We start from the raw sequence: 15,105 nt of genomic DNA, 5'->3' as shown, positions 1-15,105 counted from the left end.
AGAAAACATAGAAAGAAATGAAAAGGTCCTGTCTACACAGTTTTGACCAAGAGGAATCTGTCCATTGCTTAAAAGTACAAGGCAAAGTAGACTGTCCTTAGTTCATTCCCTTTCTTGGATCCATGGCCAGAAACTATGTCTCAGTCCCAGGGTCTGACAGGTTTCCCCTCTCAATCCTCCTGCATTAGCCTCCCCGCATCCCTTTATTTTTCTGTGATTGTACTTCTTTACATTTGGGGTACCCTCCGCCCCCTACTTCCCCAACACACATGTTTCCCACTCATTTTATTGTTCTTGACATTATGGGCTTGGACTAGATGTGAAAAGATATTGAGGGAAGTGAAAAGCCAGAGTTGGCACTGACTGCCTCAAATAGCACACAGTGGAGGAATGAAGGCCTAGAAAGGCAAAAAGTTGAGAAGAGATGATGTTTGTTTGTTTGTTTGTTTATTTATTTATTTATTTCAGGGATTGAACTCAGAGGCACTCGACCACTGAGCCACATCCCCAGCCCTATTTGTATTTTATATAGAGACAGGATCTCACTGAGTTGCTTACTGAGTTGCTTACCCTGCCTTGCTTTTGCTGAGGCTGGCTTTGAACACAAGATCCTCCTGCCTCAGCCTCCTGAGCCTCTGGAATTCCAGGCATGTGCTGCCATGCCCGGCTGATGTTTCTTATTTGTACTTTGAATCTCAGTCAAAAAAACCAAAACAAACAAAGAAACAAACAAACAAAAACAAAAACATGCCATACAACATCTATAGGTTTTTCTTGGCAATGGCAGGAGGATGACTATGAGTTCTTAGTGATGGAGTTTTCATTTCTTTCTATATTTTCTAAGTCACTATAGTGGGAAGATATTTGGTCAAGAACTATCATTCTAAGCACACTATAAATTTCTCTATCATAATTATTTTTAAGGAATATTAAAAATTATAATTGAATATATCCTCACTGGTAGTCCCATCCCAAATTTTAATGGCATTAGTTATATTTTTTTGTATTGAGCCCTTGTGAGAACTCATATTAGTATGATATTAGATTTGGAGCAAACATTTTCTGTAAAGAATCAGATACTGAATATTTTCAGTTTTGAGTACCATCAAGTTGGAATAACTACTTAGTTCCACAATTGTAACACAAAACCATAGAACCTATATAAATGGATGGATGTTAAAACTTTAAAGAAAACATCATTTGCAAAAACAGGCGATGAGCTAGATTTGACCCACAGTCCATAGTTTGCTGCATTAGACTGTACATTTGGAAGGGCACAGGTAGGTAGGCTAGAAAAAGTATTAAAGTATATGATAGCTACAAAAGTGTACTGTTAGAAAACCTTGACTGTAATTGTGTCTATTCCAAGTTGATAAGGATGAATCAATACTAACTTTAAGCCTATTCAAAATTTATAATCATGACATTTGTTTCCTGTTTGTCTAACATTGTAGAAGGCTTTGTTCATTTTTTACTGCAATAAAATTACTAAATAAAGTATGACATCAAAATACTTTTATTTTACTTCCTTACCAAAATCCCATCAAGTTGAAAAAAAAATGTTATCTGAAGTCAAGAAGTGCTCAATTATTTCAGTGCCTGTTCAGCTTTCACATCCTCTATTAGACATCAGTGGTCAAATTGCTTTTTGTATAGAATAATACAAAAATAAACTACCTTAAAACAACAAAAAATAGTTGTTGGTTTAAATCTAGTGATTGAGGCATTTGAAATGAATCCCTATTAGGTAGTAATGCATGAGTCCATCTGGTTATATAAACCGGGTTAAAGGACTACTGAGGTATGACTGGAATTTTCCATGAAAAATTAAGGTTTTGTGACCTCTATCCCAAGTGTACTGGCTTTCCTGTTCTGGCAAAATGTGTACACAAGTAACTGATAGCACTGAGTCTCAGCTTCTGCTTCTCATAAGAGAAAGTGAAGTCAGCTGTTCTGGATGTATCTTCTGTCCAAGACCCACTACTTCTGGTTTGTCCTCACTCCTCTTCTCCTACTTTTAGCAAGTCTACCTTCCTGCAAGAGAAGAAGGCTGTAGTGATAATTCAGAGCAAGTAACTGACTCTTTGGCACTAATGAGAAAATGCTTACTATGAAAATTCTTTTAGGGCAGAAGAGACAAATGGTCTGATATTCTGGGGGCAGGGTAATCCAGGTGAGAATATAGGGATAGTGTACTGTGGGGTGGGTTGTTTGGGGGTTGAAACTCTCTTCCCCACATTGCTCTGCACTCGTCTATTTTCAGATTTCTGGAAGTATGACCAATTCTTGCTCATGTTAAGGACCTTCCTAATGCACATATATATTAATATGTGGATTTATACACAGATGCCAAAGAATGGTGAAGTAGTTGATCAAGGAATGGTTACCTCCACTTTTGAGTTTAGAGGTCACTTAGGAAGACTATGAGTTCCCTTAAGTGTTGGCAAGGTTGTGCTCTAAATTCTGTTCCAACCATATGCCATTACTAGGTCAGCTGTATAACTTTGGGCAAGTCACACAACCTTTCTGCTCCTTACTATTCTCATTTGTGAAGAAGGAATAAGAACATCTACTTCCTAGGGTCATGTAAAGCACTTAAAACAGTGCCTAGAAGAAAACCAAGTGCCATTGTTATTTTTGTTCTTATTTGTTCTTAGAAGGGAACAGGACTTGAGGCATATATAAACTTTTTAAAGATTCACACTGACCTTGGAAGTGCTAATTCCTATCAGAGCCCCAGGTGACTAATAAGTGCTAAATGAGAGGAAATTGCTATAATGGATGCTGAGGCACATGGTAGAATTGGCTGTGAGCGAAATCTTCCTATCAATGTGGATTTTATTAGTATCTCCTTTTGATGGATTATTCTTTCTTTTGGTGTTAAGGATGAAATTATAGTCCGAGACCCTGGAAATTGCTGTCCCCAATGCTCTGCACAGTCCTGCTCTGTAGCTGGCCAAGTCCACAAGGTAAGCTTTGATGCCCATGTATGTAGGTGTTTTGACACGCATTCTCACACGTCTACCCTGCACCCGCCAACCACCACGCCTCCCCGCCCTCACATCTGACTCTTTGCCAGGATTAGTAACTCAGTACATAAACGACTTTCTTCTTCTCTTCATGGAAAGCCTTTATGAAAAAAATTAAGTTGAAGGGGATTAGAAATGTAAAGGAATGTGCTGGCAAGCAGTACCTGGTTTGTGAACCTTGGTGAACTTACTGTTCATACATCTTGAAGGGGTAAAAAGGACTATCGTTGGTCACCATCAGGTTACACCAAGATTTCAGGCTCTGGGAATGTCTGTCTGCAGACACTGGCTGGATTTTATCCACTGATATTCAGAGACTACCTCCCCACCACCTACCCTGGGAGGAAACATGGGAGCAGCAGAGGCAGGCAAGAGGCTGAGAGTAGTGGAAACCGCAATTATGAAGATACTTTTGGAATAATCTAGACACCTGTGTCTAACCTACAGTGGGTACTACATAAAGATGAGTTCAACAGATTGAAAGATGGTGTGAATGTTCTGTCTTAGAAGTGCCTGAGTCAAAAGAATGTTACATTGTTCTAAACAGAAACAGGAATTATGGCCGTCAATAGAGAATCTGGAACTAAGTATTTGGGAATAAAAGTTTCACAAATTCTAGAAGTGTCTCTTGAAATATGAATGCAAGAAGCTAACTGGGATAACTTCTGTATGTGCTGAATATGCACTGTCAGACACAGTAGGCATGCATATATGCAGCTTTTGTGATATTCTTATCTACTGTAGACAGGTATCTGTCACAGTATTTGTATTTGTTATGACATTTTTGGCTGCAAGTAACAGAAATGCCCCTCTAACTGTGGCTAAAATTTTAACCTCTGTTATCTCATTTAACAAGAAGTCCAGAGGGGGTTGGGGCTGTAGATCAATGGTAGAGCGCTTGCCTCACAAGTGCGAGGCACTGGGTTTGATCCTCAGCACCACATAAAAATAAATAAATAAAGATATTGTGTCCATCTACAACTAAAAACAATATTTAAAAAAAAAGAAGTTCAGAGTAGGCCAACTGCAGGGTTGAATGATTCAGGTCTCAGCGATATCTTCACATTGCCATTTACCTTCATCTTGTCCCCTCCAGTCCCCAAGGTGGCTTCCTTTGCAGGCAGCTCATCCTCACATGATCATGGCACAAATTGGTGGAGAAAGGGGTAGGAGGGTAACCTCTCCCTTGACCTCTACCACTTAGCAAACTTAATTATAAGGTCTTCTTGGGTAGAAATGTCTGTGCCTTAGCTGCAAGGGAAGCTGAGAAAATGGGCATATGGCAGTGAGAGGTGGATCTCCTGGAAAAGAAGACCTAAAGAATGTCCACAGGGGAGACAACCAACTGGGCCTTCCTACTCCTCTGTGTTGCTGAGGTCTTTACATGCCTGACCTGGAGTGGGCCCTCAACATATCTGGAAATCAGTATAGTCAAATGAAAATTCATCTAAAGTTCCCTTTGGATAATTTGGTGTATGTGACATTTGGTGTTCCACTTTCTTTTCTTCTTTCTTCCTCAGCATGGTGAGCAGTGGACTGAAGATGCCTGTACAACGTGTACCTGTGACCAGGGTGAGGTCAGATGTCACACACAGGCCTGCCCACCCCTGAGATGTGAGAAGGTATTTGAGAGTGTGAAGCTTGAATTTTTTAAGTTTGATTCTGGGTCATTTAAGAAATGCATTTCTTAGTGTAGTGTGTCCTTTGAGGGAATCAAGTTTTATAATGTTATGTAAAGATATGAAAGGTCTTTTTCCTAGGAAGGAAGATTGAGGTGGAAGGGAGCTTGCATCCCCTGGGTCAAGTAGTGGGTTGTGTTGTACACATCTGTCTGTGTCTGATGTCCTTCTGCCCTTCGGCTGGGGTTTTCCACTGCCTTCGAGGACTGCTCTTCCCTTGCCATTCTCTGTTTCCTCAGGGTCAGAGCAGGGCTCGGCATCATGGGCAATGCTGTGAGGAATGTGTGTCTCCCTTCGGAAGCTGCACATCTAATGGGATTGTGCGGTACCAGGATGAAATGTGGAAAGGTTCAGCCTGTGAGTTCTGTGTCTGTGACCGTGGGCAGGTAACCTGCCAGACTGGAGAGTGTGCCAAGGTGGAGTGTGCCCAGGTAAGAAGCAGAGGGATTCCTCTCTGGGCTGTAGCAGCTCCTTCCGGCGGGATGGGTGGACCTGCGCCAGTTCCTTACTTTTTGGCAGAAGAGGGGACCGTCAGGTTGATTCTCATGTTTCAAGGGGCCTTTTAACACAAAGATGCTGTGGTGTAGAGTGAATGTCACTATTTGTGGAGACTAGCTTTCCGCTCTCTGTGCATCTGGTCAGATTGGAAGCCCTGAGCCAGAGACATGAAAGGCAAGGACATGACATGGGACATCAGCCTATTGGTCAGCAGAGCTGGACCTCATTGCTGGTGGCCTGCCCGGCTCATCACGCCTGCAAAACAAGGGTCTACAGGTGTGCCCGGGGCTGGGCTTCTGCTGCAGACCCCACTGGCTGCATTTAGCAGAAAGGAGTTCTGGCACCTGGGGACTGCTCATGTGGATGAGGAAAGTAAAGAAAACAGCTTATGTTTTGTTTTCAAGAGAGAGCAAAGGAGACCTCATAAACAATTAACTCTGCTGACCTCCGTTGACTTCTGCTGTCTGCAGAATTTCTAGAAGCTTCTAACAAAGCTGCCCCTGTTTGGACTGTAGATATATATTTTAAGGAAATTACTTTTTTTTCCCTTTGAACTCAATTTTGACCCATGGCAATACAAATTGCTTTGAAAGTCGGCTTCTTCTCCCTGACCGCTCCCATCCGCCCCGCCAGTTTCCCTCAGGGCTGTGAACTTGTGTAGATGAGGGGAAATTGGAAAGATCTGAAGCAGGGGGTGTCAGTGAAGACATTTTTCTTTCTAGTTCCTCTCCCCCATTTCTCAGCTCTTCACAGCACTGAACCTTAGGAGGAACAACCTTTCAAACAAGGCTGTCATTGACAGGGTAATTTTTTACTCTGCCTCCTACTTCTTGGACTTGGCAGAGTGGAAACATTTAGGTAAAGAGGGTCTTGCTAGTTTGCAGATCTATTTTCTGCCCCCCACACCTTTTCATTTCTTTTTCTTTATGTTAGGGAGTCAGAATGGTTGGATGAAGATGAGAAGAAACCTAATAAGGGCCCTTTTCTTTCTCTCTCAGGCTGAGGCAAGGTTTCCTTCCCTTAGCAGCCCTCCTGGGGGATGTTGGATTATTTTCTGAGTTAAATTGTCTAAGATACCAAGTTTTATGGAAAATAGGAAGAGATGACCCTAGTAGGGAGTGTCCTTTAGCCACCTACTTCTTTCAGTGAGCTCTGAACAGAGACAGAGTCTTACTCCTACCTTCTGGTTAGTATGTATCAATGGTAATAAAAAGATGAATAAGACACATTCTAACCTCAAGAGTTCCCAGGCTTTGGGGGAAGTCAGATGTATAAACATAAATACTGCAGCACCAAGGATTATGAAAATATGAATTGAATGCTTTAGGAGCTCCCCGGGGAAATTACTGTCTATCAAGGGAGTAGTGAAAATGCATTACAGTTATTTTTTATTGAATTCTACTCCACTTTCTGCTTCCGTCTCTGAAATATCAAGGTCATTTGATTTCTAATCTTGGACACCAAAGGTGGGTTAAATGTTAGTGTCAGCACATCTAGGAAAAGATGCAGAAGCTTCTAGGAGAGGCCAAATTGTGCAACTTTGCCATTATTATCATTATCACATTTGCTATCAACAGTAATATTTCTGAATAGCATTGAAACCAGCACATGATTTTTATTTGTTAAAATAGGGAAAAAATGGTATGATCTTTGTCTTTGTTATCCAATCAAATCCCTAAACATTGAAACATAAATAAATCAGTGGTAGAAAAATACCACATGATGGATTTCATTTTTCTGTATTTTATAAAGTGTTTGAACATAAATTCAGATAAAGTCAAATTACCTTTTTTTTTTTTTTTTAAGGACCTACATTCACATCTGAGGCATGATATAGTGGGGGAAATGAAGCTTGTAGAGAAATGCAAGGAAGAGTGTAGGCATGCCTACATGTCAGGAAAATTCCCTCGAAAGAATGTTTACTTTTCCAATGGAAAAGTAAATGAATGGAATCAGATTTGACTTTGGTCTGATGGATGAAGGTGGGGAAAGAGTAGCAGATTCAATCTGACCTATGTAGAAGAATCATCTTGAAAAAGGAAAGAATAAGTTTTGTTTCACAAAACAATTTTGTTCACAGCAAAAGTCAAGTGCTAATTGGAGCCAGCTCTTGCCTCCCCCCTGCAGTGAACTGATGTGGTTTGGGGCCACTGGGCTTCTTCTATAAATAGCAAACCTATTTAGAATGACTACCTCACCAAAACCAAATCCTTGCTCTCCAGGAGCAGGGCCCTTTGGTATTTACCTTAGAGTTGAAAGCTCTGTGTAGCCACCTTCTTGTCTATGTGTTATGGCGGGCACTCCAGAACTCCTCCTGTGTTTTGTTTTTAATAGGAGTACACAAATGCTGCCTTGTTTCAAAGTATTGTTTTAAGCAACTTAGATTACATGCATATAAACCCCTCTATATACTTTGAAAGCAAATTTCAATCTGTTTCTGAGTGATGCCTTCACTACCAGCTGATTCTTCGAGTTTCTGCAAAACAATTTATATGTAAATATGTCTGATCCCTTTAGCACCCACTGCTCTCTGCTGGCCTCTGATAGGCATGAAATTTTGATGGACAGTCATCTACATAACTTCCTTCTTTTTGAAATAACTTTTTAGGCACTATAAAAAGAAATAATCATTGTCGTCTTTTTATGTTTTTTTGGAAGTTCATATTTTCTTTCATTGAAATAATATATATTCATGCTGGAAATTTTGAAGACAGACTCAAGAAAAATAGAAAAGAGACTTAAAAATCCATGCAACAACCCAAAGACAACCAATGTTATTTCTTTATATTTATCTTTAGTTCAGTGTTCACAAATATAAAATGTCATCATGATTATTTTGTTTATGTAGTTTTTATTTAATATGGCTTCTGTACTTTTAAATATAATATAGACCCCAAATTAAATATTAAATATCTAAAGAAATATCATTCTTTCAAAAATAGATGTATCTTTAAAAAGTAGACCATTCTTTAAAGCATACTCTCTACCCTATAAGTATTTGATATTAGGGTATGCATATGGCAAATTACACTTTGTATTATTAATAGCTGATTCCCTGAAAGATAGGACTACAATAAAATTATACTTTCTAAAGCCATAGAATTCTGAATTACTTAATTTTTAAACAGCAAGCATTTATTATTTTGTCATTAAAATCACAATTTGAAATTATTGATATTGGGGCATTAAAGTGACAAGATTTTGTTAGTCAAACATCTACCCTTTAAGTGTGGCATTTCATTTCTTCATAATTTTTAAAAGTTAGATGTGAGTTGGCTAACAGTACAAGTTTCACAATGCTGAATACAAATCAGTTTATGCCTGAGACTACATCTCTGTGTAAAGAGATCTGTATCTGAGTTTTGTATTCAAAGGAAAACATGTTGCTATGATTTGCCCACTGTTGATGAAACCAGAGTCCTAAGTTCTAATCTTGTGTCTTTAAGGCAACATGATCCTTTCCTGAAACTCACCTTTCCAAGACTGCAACAGGAACCTTGGCCATTCTTTGTATTCATGCTCATACATTGGCAGTTGGGGGTGGGGAGGGCGGGGATCACAGCATAGGCATCAGAGAAGCAGCACTTGGTGCCACAGTACTAGACCTTCCACAGGAAGACAGCACAAGGAGACCAAATAAAGGGTATATCAAGGTTTCTCACTGCAGTCAGGGCATCCAGCTTCTCACAATTTAGCACTGCTGCCTGAACATGCTAATTTGATGTGTGCCACTACAAATCCTATTTCTACAGGGAGAAGAATTAATTCACTTAGATGGAAAATGCTGTCCTGAATGCATTTCTAGGAATGGCCATTGTGTGTATGAAGAAAAGGCAGAATTTGTGAGTATCAGGCTAATAACTCAATATCATTAAAAATTAATCATTTGAAATTAACTTTAGAAGGGGACCTCCATTACCTTCTAGTTTCCTTTAACCCTTCCTTTGTTCAGGAGATATTTTTCTGTGTGCACCTAGTAGGTGCCAGGCACTGGGATACAGAAGTGAATGCAACAGGCAGAGTCCCTGTTTTCATGGTGGAACATACTATCTAGGGTGGGGACACAGACCCCACCTACCATTACAGGTGCTGATGAGTACTACCTAAAACTATAAAGCAGCCGAAGTAACTGGGCTTGGTTGGGGGAGAGTTTTCTTTTACATAAGATGAGTGGGCAAGTCCTCTCACACAGAGAAATTTGAGCAAAACCTGAAGGAAGTAAGGGAGTGAGCCACCTATATGTGTGGGGGACACACCAGGGATAGGGACCAGCAAGTTCAAAGGCCTTGAGGCAAAAGCATACTTGACATATGTAAGAAGTAGCAAGATGGAATATACCAAGAAGAGAGCAAAGGAGGGTAAAGGAGTTGGAGATGAGGCTTAGAAGGTGGCCTGGAAGCCAGGGTCTTTTACCCTGAAGCAGATGAGAGCTGCTGGCTGGGGTTCAGGGGGAGGGGTTGTTTGAAGTCCAGCAGAGCCATGATCTGACTTAGAAAGGATCAGTTTGGCTGCCATATAGACAACAAGGCTGAAAGTAGGTGGTCCGGTTCGGAGATGTTTGCAGTAGTCCAGATTAGGAGTAACATTGGCTTAGACTCAGGGGAGTGGTGAAAGTGGTCAAAATGGATCAGGCCCTAAATTTATTTTGCAGATAGAAATGACAGGATTTTGATGGGATTGGATGTGGGATGAAACTTCACTTGCTAAAGTTTTATTTCACATCATGTCTGTAATTTGTTAATTATATAACACCAAGGAAAAAATATTAAGTGCTTCAAATTTGACCTATTTTGGGGGGCTGGGTTTGTGGCTCAGCAGCATAGCACTTGTCTTACACATGGGAGGCACTGGGTTTGATCTTCAGCACCACATAAAAATAAATAAATAAAAATAAAGGTACTGTGCCCAACTACGAATATATATATATATATATATATATATACACACACACACACATATGTGTATATGTATATATGGTGTGTGTGTATATATATATATATATATATATATATATATATATATATATGTAAGGTATATGTATATTTGTGAGATAAATATATATTTGCGATATATATATATTTGCCTTTATAGCTCAAATTTTCCACATGGGGTTTTAAAATGTTGACAAATTCATCATGTTCTTAAAAACATGTCAATTGATCAAAAGTTCAACTCTTTCATTGACCAATCAGAATAGGATAATAAGAATTAGGATGAAGTGCTTTGACTGGTGAGTGATTGGCAGCTGGATTGCAGCCTGCCAGCCTGCCAGTGTTTCTGTGTGTTCTGGGGAGGCAATGTGGTGTATGAAAACAGGGCAGGCTCTAGATTCTAATCCCTGCTCTTCCACACACCAACTGCGATGTTGGGTAGGTTACTGGGTCCTCACTGTAAGGTAGGGATAACATCAGTACTCACCTGGTGTGGTTATTGAGTGTCCAGTGCTTAAGACAGCACCTGGCATATTGAAAAGAAAAACTGAAAACAATGGCATTGTCATTATGCTGTTGTCCTTGCTCCTCTCATAGTTGTATTTCATAGTTTAGATGTCCTAATTTTAAAAGAATTTCAGAGATTTAAAGGTTCCCTCCAAGTGTTGATTTTGTATTTTCTCATTTTATCCATTTTCCCACTCATTTTTGGAAGTGAATTAAACTCACTGGATTTAAAGAAAGCCAAATTTTTGTAAATAAGTACAAATCTCCACAATGCTCTGGTAACACACAAAATCCAAGGATTCACCTTTAGAAATTTAGACTACTTGACCAGGAAGCCCTTTATAGTAAGGGGCATTGGAGCCAAATGCTCGACCACAAGGCAAGAATGAGTACTCCAAACTCTTTCTGCTGCCTGTTATCATCACCTTATTCTTTGCTTGTTTTTAATATAGATGGATTTTATTTCTATTCATAACAAGTCAATGAAATCACACATTATTTGGGAGAAAATGGATAACTCCTAATGAAAACATAAATAGATCAGCATAATGATGTTTGTAGTAAGGAATTAATGAATACATTTCTCTTTGTTCTTAGATATCCTCAAATGCAGGTGAAATTAAATATATTCCAGTAAGTATAGATTTTTTTTAACTTGTATATGGATCATTATAAAATTTTTAAAATAATCATCTGTATGAACTACTATGGGGAAATAGTAGCTTAGTATTTTTGACAGCCTCATTTGGTGGCACCATGGTCCAAATTAATGATCTTGATGATAACTAAGACTTTCACCATTACATTTTTTGTTCCTTTCCTTACCTTATTGCTTTTTGTAACTGACATTAACATTTCTCTAATTACCAATACCTACTTATACTCTTTCCCTTCCTTGTGATGATTTTCTCCTCGTGATTTTCCACTGTCAGTGTGTTTTGAGGCATTGAAGAACCATCACTGCATAACTCCAAGAAGACTTTATACATGGCATTATCCATGTGGGATCATTAGCAATGCAGTGGGTACATTGCAGCCATCATATTCTAGAGGGGACCCTGAGCCACTCAAACAGTTAATACAGCTTTAGTTTTGATTTATTTTTAACAAAGGAATGTTTTATAAAACAGTAGAATTGATCAGCTCATTATCTAAAATAAGTTTTGCATATCCAAAGCTTCTTCTGGAATGGTATTTAACAGTTTTCTTGTCTCAAGTTATCTATTCAACTTAAAACTCATTAGTTTTTTTTTTAAAAAATATGCTTAGCTTTATTGTATTTTCCAGTCTGTCATTGTGGATTTTCAGCTACTTCAATATAAAGTCTTTATTTTTCCTTGTCTCTGAAATGACACTGAGGCCTACCTACAACACATTGTTAAAGGTGGTATCATTAAGCATTTTGTCATTGAAGAAGGAACTTCTTGGAGTTGTGCAGTGTTCGTTCCCCCAACAATGCTGAGCACTGGTTCCCTCTAAGTTGTTTGCAAGACAGTGTTGTGTGGCATCTCTGAAAGGGAAAGTGCAAGCATGTGGATTCACACAAACAAGCTTTTAATTTTGGATGTTAGGAATAAGGGGAAGGAATCCAGGCTGCCTTAAAATGGAAGAACATCACTGCTGCCTTTTCAAAATGATATTCCTCAGCATTCTAACGTTTCCATTTTGTTGAGTACTGTCACATTAACTGAGATACAAAACATCAGTTAGCTTAGTGAACATCTGTTGACCTTTGTCTGGAAATCCACTCTCCTGTACTGTCCTATTTTCCTTTCCTCATTATCTCAGTACATTCTGGTAAGGACCTTTGCCTCTGTTCAGTCTTCAGGCTGAGTGGGATAGTGAGCAACAGGGGATTGTTCTTAGAATCGCTTTGGATTGTCTGTCAAACCGTTCATGTTTATTGCCATAACTTCCTTGTCCAAGAGAGATATTTCATTGTGGGAAAGCTCATGGCACATCTACCACCCACAAAAAACAGCCCTCAATTTTAAGAATACAGTGACCTGCCTGCTGCTTTTTCAACAGCGTTGAAATCAAGGTCCCCACTGTTATTTAATGATTGTATTTAAGGTACCTGTTTATCACTAGGTGCATTGTAATCCCCCTGCTGTCACAGGTGTGTGTGTATGTATGTTTGTGTATGTAAAATAGGTTGAGAAACAAGTTTTGGAAGTGTTTATATATTCTGGTAGCCCTTAGAGTACTTTCTTAGTTTATCTCAGAGTCTGCCTAAAAATCATTCAACTGGTGCTCTTTGTCAAAAGAAACCAACAATAAACAAAGATGGAGAAATTTTACCGTTTTAGTGTGGGACACCTCTGCTGTGTCCTGTTCCAGAGCTGGTATGGGTAGAGTGGTGAGTGCCTTCTCTCTGTCCTTAGGGATATGGGAAGTTCCTTACAGATTCTGAATCCATGCAACCTGATGCCATTGTCATCCTTTCTGTTCCATGCAGGAGGGTCACAAGTGGGAAGACGGTCCCTGCAGGGTGTGTGAGTGCCGGGGCGCCCAGGTCACTTGCTACGAGCCCTCTTGCCCGCCATGTCCAGTGGCCACCCTAGCCCTGCAGGTGAAGGGACAGTGTTGCCCAGATTGTACTTCAGGTGGGTCCATGTGCCGTGTATTTCTGATAAAATGGTTTTTCTGGCAGAAATTTCAGGGAAATTCTTTTTCTTCCCTTATGTCTTTCTCTTTAGTCACTTGATTTGAGAGGATTCCCCCCCCCCTTAATTTTTCTTTTTTTTTAATATTCATTTTTTAGTTATAGTTAGACACAATATCTCTATTTCGTTTATTTATTTTTATGTGGTGCTGAGGATCTAACCCAGTGTCCTGCCCATACAAGGCGAGTGTTCTACCACTGAGCCACAACCCCAGCGCCCCCCCACCCGCCTTAATTTTTCTAACAAAAAATTGTAGTGAATCTTCACCCTATAATTGACAAACTCAACTGATTACAGTTGTGTCACCTTAGGCATTGACCTCATCTTAATTTTCTTGTTGACAAAACATGCCTTATCTATGTTGTAAAAGTTTGGTGAAAATCAAATCACATGTTTGAAAATTTGTAAAGGCCAATCTGTCTCCCAGTATTGGAAATTCAAGAATAATTACACAAATTTTGTTATGTACGTTTATTCTTTCTTATTTTAAGGGAGCTATTAAGCAGATGGTTTCTTTTGGAGTTCTCAAATGGGGTTTTAAAGTTTAAAGACTCATTAATCTCTTCCAAAAGAAAATTTTATCTACTTGTTCTGCAATTCTGCTTTCAAATCACCTGGGGTTGAATTAGTTCCAGTTAATAATTGTTGGCAAGCTCTCGAGTTGCTGTGGCTGAGCAGTAATTCACATATAAGCTTAGTCTCTCTTAGAGAAATGGCACTTTCTTCCATTTATATTTCATAATTAATTGTTTTCATCCATGGGCCACAGTTTTTCACGTTGGTAGTTGCTCTTGTTATACACACCTTATTTTGGCTAATCACGGTGTTTCACTGGAGAGTTTATCAAGGGAAAAGCAAAGCAGCTTTATAGTTTAATTATGTTACCTTCACCACAGTGGCTCTTTGGGCTTTCCAAAACAAATATTTTAACATATTATTATGCATTATACATCGAAAATCAGGTCCTCGATGACTTCAGAACCTGAAAATAGTCTTTTGCTGACAATTAACACTAAGGTCAGTGATGCCCCCAATTACTGATAATGAGATTTAAGATTCTGGAAAAAAAGAAGAAAATGGGCTGTTTTGGAAAAGATAATAATCATTGTTTTTAAACTTTGTAGGTTTTCATGTCTGTCCTTTTTGTGTGTGCCAAGCTTAAGAGGAACATCTCAGATATTGTAAATTATTGATTCTGTTTAAATCACATACTGTGGAGAGAGTTGCTCCTGTTTCTAGAATCCTCTCAGCAGGTAGAGACACTAACTAACGAGGCTGTTCTTTTAGCATCTTTAATTTGGGCTATGAAGGCAGTTGGTGGTATTTCAGACAAGGAGGGGTTCCATAGAATCTTGTATTGAAATGCATTTTTCACTATTTGGGGGGCCTTTTTACACCTCCATTCTACAGTTTTCTGTCCTTCATCTTGTCTGTCATACGTATGTATAAAGCCTGTGGATGCTTTTTCTGAAAGGTATGAAAATATCCTAAGGCCTTGACCGAGCTCTTCTCTTCTTTGTCCTTAATTTCAGTCCGTTGTCATCCAGACTGCCTGACCTGCTCTCACTCTCCGGATCACTGTGACCTCTGCCAGGACCCCACACAGTTGCTGCAGAATGGACGGTGTGTGCACAGCTGCGGTCTGGGATTTTACCAAGCTGGCAGTCTCTGCTTAGGTATGGCCCTGGTGGGAAAGCTGGAGGTGGCACTGTGTAGTGGAGAGAGAGATTCCTCAGAGATTGGTCTTCTCAAACGGAGGCTCAGTACTGTCAAGGAGGGGGTTGTGTATGCAGGA

The 15,105-nt window shown here is 39.4% G+C and overlaps 1 protein-coding gene across 1 annotated transcript in view; it reads left to right on the top strand.

Annotated features, from left to right (window-relative positions):
• The window catches only part of Fras1 (Fraser extracellular matrix complex subunit 1), a 267,670-nt gene that overhangs the window by 23,466 nt on the left and 229,099 nt on the right, over window positions 1-15,105 (top strand). Inside the window, exons 6-12 of the mRNA XM_026403132.2 lie at window positions 2,886-2,969; window positions 4,550-4,651; window positions 4,948-5,139; window positions 8,959-9,048; window positions 11,242-11,277; window positions 13,103-13,250; window positions 14,843-14,986. Coding sequence (XP_026258917.2) covers window positions 2,886-2,969; window positions 4,550-4,651; window positions 4,948-5,139; window positions 8,959-9,048; window positions 11,242-11,277; window positions 13,103-13,250; window positions 14,843-14,986 — 796 coding nt within the window. The remainder of the gene's footprint in view (window positions 1-2,885; window positions 2,970-4,549; window positions 4,652-4,947; window positions 5,140-8,958; window positions 9,049-11,241; window positions 11,278-13,102; window positions 13,251-14,842; window positions 14,987-15,105) is intronic.

Source organism: Urocitellus parryii, chromosome 10, assembly GCF_045843805.1.
Source record: "Urocitellus parryii isolate mUroPar1 chromosome 10, mUroPar1.hap1, whole genome shotgun sequence".
NCBI classification, from domain to species: domain Eukaryota; kingdom Metazoa; phylum Chordata; class Mammalia; order Rodentia; family Sciuridae; genus Urocitellus; species Urocitellus parryii.
The sequence above is the reverse complement of the archived record's forward strand: the minus strand, read 5'-3'. Positions and strand labels throughout refer to the sequence as shown.